This window comes from Geospiza fortis, unplaced genomic scaffold (assembly GCF_000277835.1).
Source record: "Geospiza fortis unplaced genomic scaffold, GeoFor_1.0 scaffold62, whole genome shotgun sequence".
NCBI lineage: Eukaryota > Metazoa > Chordata > Aves > Passeriformes > Thraupidae > Geospiza > Geospiza fortis.
In genome coordinates this window covers 749695-758797 of record NW_005054548.1, presented here as the reverse complement: position 1 = coordinate 758797, position 9103 = coordinate 749695, and the positions used below count along the sequence as shown (strand labels likewise).

The 9103-nt window shown below is 59.1% G+C and overlaps 1 protein-coding gene across 1 annotated transcript in view; it reads left to right on the top strand.

Moving 5' to 3' along the window:
- LOC102042659 (dedicator of cytokinesis protein 2-like) overlaps positions 1-9103 on the top strand; it is a gene marked incomplete at its 5' end in the record, with an annotated part of 49464 nt that overhangs the window by 1778 nt on the left and 38583 nt on the right. Inside the window, 13 exon segments of the mRNA XM_031064006.1 lie at positions 581-716; positions 1035-1110; positions 1291-1370; positions 1452-1577; positions 1662-1786; positions 2483-2581; positions 3022-3094; positions 3186-3289; positions 6029-6215; positions 7038-7135; positions 7245-7334; positions 7590-7690; positions 8093-8227. Of these exon segments, the coding sequence (XP_030919866.1) occupies positions 581-716; positions 1035-1110; positions 1291-1370; positions 1452-1577; positions 1662-1786; positions 2483-2581; positions 3022-3094; positions 3186-3289; positions 6029-6215; positions 7038-7135; positions 7245-7334; positions 7590-7690; positions 8093-8227 (1430 nt within the window).

The following is a 9103-nucleotide window of genomic DNA, read 5'->3' as shown; positions in this document are numbered from 1 at the left end:
CCCGCGGGGACGCCGCGGAGCCATCGATATGCAAATGAGGCGGGAAAATCAATGTTAATTAATGAGCAGCATCAGCACTTCGGCTCCGCTGCCGTCCCCCGGTTCTCGCCCATCTCTGCGCTCTGCTCTGCTCGCTGCTGATGTGTCCCCACGCGTTGTGGCGTGTCCCCATCCTTTGTCCTTAGCGCCGCTGGGAGGTTTTGGCGCAGGGGCAGCCCCCGAGGGACCCGGTCCCCTCCCCGGTGTCTCCGGAGCTGGGGCACAGGGCCCCCCCGACATCCTCACACCATGCCAGGCTGCCCACCTTGTGCCAAACCGCCTGGTCTGGGGTGACCCATTGGGACCGTCGGTGCTGACATTGTCCCCACCGCGGGGATTTGGGACTCCTGGGGTGCACAGGAGCCCCCAGGGCAGCGGGGCTGTGTCCCCACTGTCCCCATAGTGCAGGGCAGCGGGGGCGCTCTGTGCCCACCGCCTCCCCCTGCGCAGCCCTGGGCACCCCGAGGTCACCTGGCGCTGGCACTGGCACGTCCCCTGCGGTGCTGCCAGGGGGACACGGCCCCTGCTGTGTGTCCCCCAGGACCTGGGCAGCGCGGACCTGAAGCGGGAGCGGCTGTTCCTGGTGTGCCAGATCATCCGCGTGGGGCGCATGGACCTGCGCGACAGCCACAGCCGCAAGCTCAGCACGGGGCTGCGCCGGCCCTTCGGCATCTCAGGTGGGGCTGGGGACCCCCAGGGACCCCCGTGCCACCACCCTGGCACTCCCCCAGAGCCACCGCACCGGGCTCTGCGATGTCCCTGGGCTGCTCCCGCTGTCCTTTCCCTGCTGGCAGATCCCAATCCCATGGTTGTCCCCACACTGTCCCCCCACCCCGGGGCTGTCCCTGCCCAAGGGACACAACACTGGCACTGTCCTGGCACAGGGGACCCCCTGAGCAGCCCTGGGGAGCTCCCCTGCCTTCACCTCCCGCCATGACCCCGTTCTGGGCTGGGAGTGCCACCCCTGGCACGGCGCCACCTGTGTGTCACCGCAGTGATGGACATCACCGACATCACCAAGGGGACGTGTGACAGCGACGAGGACAAGCAGCACTTCATCCCCGTCCACCTGTGAGCCCCGAGGGGAGGCTGGGGAGGGCAGGGAGCAGCACCCCAGGGCCTGGCTGGCATGGGGACACCACCTGGTGGCATGGGGACACCACCTGGTGGCATGGGGACACCAGCCCCCAGGGGGCAAGAGGTGCAAGGATCAAGGAGAAAAGGTTTTTCCCCCAAATGTGCCTTTCCCAGGGTGGCTGCTGACGGGGATTTCCTTCACACCATGATCCGGAAGGCGGTGGAAGGGAAGGACATCAACCACAAGGGACAAGGTAGGGACCCTGTGTCCTCTGGGCCATCTGCTTGTCACATGAGGGGTCGAGGACTTGTGTGTCACCCTGTGGTCTCTGCAGGGCTCTGGGTGTCCCTGAAGGTGCTCTGGGGAGACCTGAGCCAGGTGAGGAAGGACCACCCCCACCTGGTGGACCGCAGCACGGCAGTGGCTCGCAAGCTGGGCTACCCGGAGGTCATAATGCCAGGCAAGCGCGCTGGGGACAATCCTGAGGGGTCTCTGGGCGTGGCAGCGTGGTGGCAGGGCCTGGCTGACGGGGCTGTCCCCACAGGTGATGTCAGGAACGACATCTACCTGACCCTGGTGCAGGGGGAGTTCGACAAGGGCAGCAAGAAGACGCAGAAGAACGTGGAGGTGACGGTGTGTGTGTGTGACGAGGCAGGAAACGTGGTGCAGGTATGGCAGGTGTCTCCTGTGTCACCACGGGTATTGCAGATGTCCCCTGTGTCACATTGAGTATGGCAGGTGTCCCCTGTGTCACCTCGGGTATGGCAGGTGTCCCCTGTGTCACATTGAGTATGGCAGGTGTCCCCTGTGTCACATTGAGTATGGCAGGTGTCCCCTGTGTCACCTCGGGTGTGGCGGGTGTGCGGGTGCCCCCTGTGTCACCTCACCTCGGGTAGAGCCAGCAGCTCCTCCAGGCTGGAGGAGCCTCTTGGGCCACTGGAGCTGCCCAAACCAGAGATCTGGGAATGGAATAAAGAAAGGGGAAAGAGAGAAAATTGTCCTGCCTTGGGGACAGCCAGCCCCCCTGGCCATCCCCAGTGTCCCCAGGACAGGAAAGAGCTGGGGCCGGGCAGGGGGGGTCAGACCCAAGTGTCACCTCCCCAGGGTGGCTCTTGTCACCATCCAGGTGTTCCGTCACCAGTTCTCACCTGGCTCCTGAGGGATGGGCTGGAATTCTCCATCCCCATCCCCAGGGCCACCGCCCGATGTGCCCTGGGAGAGCCGTGTGTCCCCTCGGAGGTGGCACCAGGCGGTTTAGGAGGGTGTGGGCAGGGAGGTTGGGGCGTGGCCAGGGCTGGCAGGGACGGGAATTGTCCCCTCCCTGTGAGGTCATTCGGGCTGATCCCGAGGTGTCTCCTCCGGCAGAACGTGATCCACGCGGGAGCGGGGGACAGCCCCAGCAGCCACTACCGCTCTGTTGTCTACTACCGGCAGCGGCACCAGCGCTGGATGGAGACCCTCAAGGTCTGGGGACAGCGGGGCTGGGGGGGGGACAGCCCTGCAGCCCCTCCAGGATGTGGCACTCGCTCCTCCTGCTGCTCTAGGGGGTCCCTTTTAGGGCAGGTGTTCTGTGGGACAGTCCTTGGTCCCATCTCAGGGATGACAGAGGTGCCGCCAGGGTCACAGCGTGACCCCTGGATGGACACCCAGTGTCCTCTGCAGCCCTGTCCCCATCCCAGTGGCCCCAGTTCAGCCTCACTGGTTTACTGGGAAGGACGTGGGGTTGGTTTGCAGCAGTGGATGGTCTGGCACAGCCCCTGCCTGGGCACAGAGGGACATCGGCCAGGTGGGGCACAGAGGGACATTGGCCAGAGGGATATTGGCCAGGTGTGGGCACACAGGGACATCATTGCCCACCTGGGGGCACAGCCCCTGCCCTCACCTTGGCCCCCCTTCCCCCCCAGATCGCTGTCCCCATCGAGGACGTCCACAGGACCCACCTGAGGTTCACCTTCCGCCACCGCTCCTCCAGCGACTGTGAGTGTCCCCTGCTGCCAGCACTGCCTGTCCCTGCTTGGGGACATGTCTCTGGTCCCCTCCAGCTCCCCCTCACGCTGTGTCCCCCCAGCCAAGGACCGCAGTGAGAGGATTTTCTCCATGGCCTTTGTGAGGTTGATGCGCCCCGATGGCACCACGCTGCGGGATGGGGAGCACGACCTGGTGCTCTACAAGGTATGGGGGGACCCCGGAACCCCCTGAATTAGGGAGCAGGACACTTTTGGGGCCAGGGTCCCAGTCTCTGCCTCAGCCACGGCACTGGTGGCACGTACCCAAAGGCCCCGAGGGTTTGTGGTGTCCCCGAGGGTTTGTGGTGCCTCCCCGCTGTCCTCGCTGTCCTTGGTGGCTCCAGGGGGGGGCTCCCTGCACACACATCTCCAATCCCTGCTGCTGCTCCTCTGGAATGCCAAGTTTGCTCTGGGAGAAGGTGATTTAAGCCTTTGTGACGGGCAGGGAACGTCCCTGTGGTGTGGCTGCGCTTCACCTGATTTCACCAGCCCTGGCACTGCTCGGGTTTGCTCTGAGAGAGTGGGGGGGGAGGCAAAATCGCTGCTCATTTGGGAAAAACGCTGTCAGCATTAATCTGAAGGGCCCCTGAAGGTGCTGCCTCCTTACCTGGTGTCCCCTCCCCACACTGGGACCGCTGGGACAAGAGGAGCAGGAGGCACGAGCTGGTCCCCACTGCCAGGGCAAGCTCTGGGCTCTTCCCTGTGTGTTGACAACTTCTGGGGTCCTTCTGGGGTCCCTTTTGGGGTCCCTTCTGGGGTCCCTTTTGGGGTCCTTTCTTGGGTCCTTTCTGGGGTCATGGAGCTCCAGTGTCCCTGAGCTGCTGCATGGGGGTGTTCTCTGATTTTGGCAACGTGACCACAGTTTCTCCAGGCAGAGCCACATCCCTCTCTGAGCTCTGCCTTTTTTTGGGATGGCTCCCGCCTGCTGTGGCAGCCCAGGACAGGGACAGACCACGCTGTTCCTCCCTGAGGCTCCTGCACATTTGAAATCATTATGTCCCTCCTCCTTGCTTTATTTTTGGGTGAAAGACCCAAATTCTTGAACTGCCGCCATGGCCCTCGGCGCTGGCTCTTCTCCCTGGCTCTTTGGGGACTGTCCCCTCCACAGCAGCAGCATTGGGCACCTTTGGGATGTGGCAGTGAGATCAAACCTCCCACACCTCCCTGCCAGGAGAACAAGCCCTGCACAGCCCCTGTTCCCCTCAGAGAGCTGTCCCTGCCCTGCTGAGCCCCCACATCCTGAGCTGCTCCATCCTCTCCCTGCCTGGCTCTGGCTCTTCCCGGCAGGCTGCACTCTGGGAGGCAGAAAATATTTCATCTTTTTGTCTCTGCTTGCCAGAGGAATGTGAGTGAAGGGCTTTTAGCTGCTCAGAGCTCTTGATCTCCAGCTGCTCTGGGCTCCAGACAGTTTTCCCTGCATGGGCTCCAGACAGTTTTCCCTGCACAAGTTCCAGATGTGTCCTGGAGGGGAAAAGCCACCAGCAAACAGCTCTGTCACCTCCCTGCCACCTTCAGCTGGAGGGGTGTCTGTGAGCTGTGGCCCAGCTGACTCTGGCCATCCCCCAGGTCCCAGGCTGGCCAAGAGCAGGGAAGGTCACTCAGAGTCACCCCAGTGAATCCTTCTGTGTGGAACATTGACCCTCATTCATGGAGGAAGTTTCCTAAACTCCAGAATAGACTGGAATCCACAAAAGTGTGAAATAGATTATAGAGAGCAGTGTAGGTGTGTCACTCAGGTGAGAAATTGAGGTTTTGGGATTTTTAGTGTGTTGTGGATGGCAGCAAGATGGAGGGCACAGGGTGTCATCCTGGGTTTCTTCTTCATGCTTCTTCTTCCTTCTTCTTCATGGGTTTGGGTGGCATTTTGTAATTGGGCAGAAAAGTCCCCATTGCAGCTCTGTGGGATCAGTTATTGGGTTAAAAGGGAAAATAATCTAGGTGTCAGCTCTTAATTGGATAGTTTAGTCCTAAAAGACCTCATGACAAGAAATTATTGGCCATTTGTGCCTTGCTGCAGAACTCACAGTATTGAGACTATTTTACTGATAAAAAATAATAAACACGTGAGTCCCAACACAAATTACTGTCTCAAGTGTGTTGGGAAGGATGAAAGTTTGACAAGAAAGTCTCACAGATGCTTGGCAGAAAGATTTTTAAATGTAGAATCTGATGAAGGAATAGAGATGGAAGCAAGTTTTGATAGAGAAGAAAAGAATTGCTGAGCCAGCCTTACTGGATGACCAAGAGGCAAAGGGTCTGTTAGTTAGAAGGGATTTTTATGACTTAGAGCAAAGGATAAACCCACCCCAAACAAGAAGATGTTTTTACCAAGCAGAAAGATAGCCCAGGCAAACAAGTTAGCAAATGTTGCAAGTAGAAAAAAGGTCTCAGAATTTTCCACTGCAAGAAAACTGAAAAACAATTTCTAGCTTAAACTGTAATGTACTGACTTTTAGTGATTGGAGAACAGTAACATGAATATGGTAATTACAGTAGTTATGATAGGCTAGAGATAAAAGTTAAGGGATAGATTGGTTCTGCTGTATTGAGATGCTCAGCAAAGAAAAGGATAGAATGCATTGTGACCAAAAGAAAAGAATATAATATATTGTGACCTAAAGAGAAGTATAGAATGCATTGTAACCAAAACAAAAGTATCTAATGCATTTATAACCTAAACTCAGGGTCTCCAGGCCTGCCTGCAGCTGGAGCTGACAGCTGTAGGCACAGCTCTATCACCCATGACCCTGAATGTAATAAACTGAATTTTAGAGAGCCCCTGGAGTCCCACATCCCTCATTTCGGCTCTTACACAAGTGCCTTCAATCCAGACCCAGAAAACCCCACAACTGGGACCCCCACACGCTGGGGGTGGCTCCAGCTGTCCCTGTGCTGTGCCCTGCAGGGTGACAGCAAGAAGCTGGAGGATGCCAGCGCGTACCTGTCGCTGCCCTCGGAGCGGAACGTGCCGGAGCCCAAGCTCCTCTCGGGCTCCTTCCGTGTGAGCAGAGCCGCGGCGGCTCTGGCCGTGTCCAGCTGGGAAAGCTTCCAAATCTCCACGCTGGTCTGCTCCACCAAGCTGACCCAGAATGGTGAGTGCTGGGTCCCCACAAAGCAGGGGGAGCTGGGGCTGTGTCCCCTCCCCGGTGCTGTTCCCATCTGCTGGACCATAATTCTGATATTTGGGTCTCCGGTGTCCATCACGCTGGGACAGAGAGCTGGGGACAGTGAGGGCTCAGTTTGGCCATGCTCAGGATGTGGGAGTGCTCAGTTTGCCCATGCTCAGGCTGTTTTTGGGGGGATCAGCTCCATCTGGGTGTTTTGGGGGGCTGCCATCCACTGGAGAGGAGCAACAACGAGTGGAATTCCCACTTGGATGTGGCTGCTGGAGGCTCCATGACCTTCCCTCCAAACGGAGGTGGGAATTGGAGCTCTGTGCCTTCACCCCCACGCCTGGGTTAGCTCAGGGGGGTTTCCAGCTTCCCTGGGCTGCTCTGGTGCCCCCTCAGCCAGGGGAAGGGCCCAGCGGATGGGCTGGGCTCTCCTCCCACCTGCTGCAAGGCTGGAGGGTGGGAATGGCTCATCCTGCTCTGGCAGAGTGCAGATGGCTCAGGGGACATGGCCTGGTGGCCTGGGGATGTGACACACGGTGACAGCACGTGGCTGCAAGGTCCAGGGCACTGTGGAGGGCTCAGGGATGAGGCTGCTGCGTTCATTCCCTTCCTGCAGCACAATTTTGTGCCCCACAGCCACGACCTATTTAAGGTTTGTGCTTTATGGGCTTGGCTTCAGGGGGTCTCAGCACTGAGCAGAGGTTGTGGGAGGGGGTCCTGGCTGCTCCTGATGGGGGAGCAGGGAGTTGGTGACATTGGGGTGTGACAGGGAGTGCTCAGTGCCCCGTTCCCCCTGCCCAGTGAACCTGCTGGGGCTGCTGAAGTGGCGCTCCAAGCCCAGCCTGCTCTGTGGGAACCTCCAGAAGCTGATGAACGTGGATGGAGGGGAGGTCATCAAGGTACAGCCGGCATTTCCTCCCTCCCTGGTTCCTGCCCCCCTCTCCCCATGCCCAGAACTGGGTTTTGGGCAATGCTGGGGTCATCCCTCGACCCCTGCTGTCCCCCCAGTTCCTGCAGGACACTCTGGATGCCCTGTTCTCCATCATGATGGAGCACTCAGACACCGATGTCTATGACACCCTCGTGTTTGACGCCCTGGTGAGCACAACCTGTGTGGCTCTGAGCCCTGCCCAGTGCAGGGTGGGCACTGGTTGGACTGGGGCAATGGGGTTTGAGGGACCCAGCACAGGGCAGGGCCGTTTTGGGGGACACTGTCCCTTTGGGGGACAATCCCAGCAGCATTTAAAGATGTTTCACCACAAGAGTGATCCCAGTGATGGCTCAGGGTGGGCTCAGGGTGGCAGAGGTGTCCCCCTGCCCACGCCAAGCCGTGCCCCTGCCTGCTGCCCTCAGGTTTTCATTGTCAGGCTGGTGGCTGACAGAAAGTTCCAGCATTTCAACACGGTCCTGGAGGCCTACATCCGACAGCACTTCAGCGCCACGCTGGCCTACAAGTCAGGGGCTGGGGCTGGGTCTGGGGGACAGGGGGGACAGGCTGGGATGGCTGGAGTGGGGTGGGGGACAGGGATGGGACAGCTGGAGTGAGGTGGGACAGCTGGAATGGGGCTGGGACAGGGATGGGACAGCTGGAATTGGGTGGGACATCAAGGATGGGGCTGGGACAGGGCTGGGACAGCTGGAGGGGTGGGGGACAAGGCTGGGACAGCCAGGATGGGGCTGGGACAGGGAGGAACAGGGTTGGGACAGCTGGAACAGTGAGAGACAGCTGGAGTGGGACAGGGCTGGTGGGACACGGCTGGGACAGCTGGGATGGTCCTGGAACAGCTGGAATGGGGCTGTGACAGTGGGGACAGGGAGGGACAGGGTGGGACACCCCAGGACACCCCTCCCCGCAGGAAGCTGCTGTCGGTGCTCACTCAGTACGTGGAGCAGGCGGGCCGGGGCGAGCCCTGCGAGTCCCTCCCGCGCACGTTCAAAGCCCTGGAGTACATCTTCAAATTCATCGTGCGCTCCCGCCGCCTCTTCGCACAGTGAGTGCTGCTGGGCTGGGCCTCCCAGTGCTCCCAGTGCTTTCCAGTGTCTCCCAGTGCCTCCCAGTGCTCCCGGTGTCTCCCAGTGCCTCCCAGTGCCGACCCTGCCCCACAGTGACCTCAGCCACTCCTGACAGGGGCTTTCCAATGAGCTCTTCAAATCCTCCCACCATGGAAATGGCAAAGTGCCCTGGGCAGTCTGTGCCCTTGCATGGCTGCTGCTGGGCTGGGAAGGTTTCCTGGAGCCTGGTGGGAGGTGGGGGTGGAGCTGGAGGGTCTCTGAGGTGCCCTCCAAGCCCAAATCTGGTGTGATGAGCAGAGGAACAGGCTGGGTGCCTCCTCAGCTCAAAGGTCGAGGTGCCCTCAGGCCCTTCCAGAGTCCCCCCAGGGCTGGTGTCACTTGTTCCCCGTGGGCACAGGGTTCACATCCACTCTGGGTGATGCACAAACACCCTCCTGGCGTGGGAGAGGAGGAAATCAGGAAATCTGGCATCTCCAGACCTTCCTCTTTCGTTCCGCGTAGGCAGCACCGAAAGCTGAAGTGTCCTGAGGGAGCAGGGTGGGCACTGCTGGCACTGCAAGCTGTGGGATCACCCCATTCCCAGGCACCCTGGTCCAGCAGGAAGCTGTGTTTGGGGGGAAATGAGGGCTTTGCCTCCTGTACCCCAAGCCCAGGATGTGCTGGGGTTCCTGTATATTGTACTCGTTGGGAATGCCCTGATGAAGGCAGGAATGACGAATCTGACTCCATGTTCTCAGAAGGCTCATTTATTACTAATACATAATTTATATATTTATACAATTTTAATAATTTATAGATATAATTTCTACATAAATTACTTATATTATATTATATTATATTATATTATATTATAT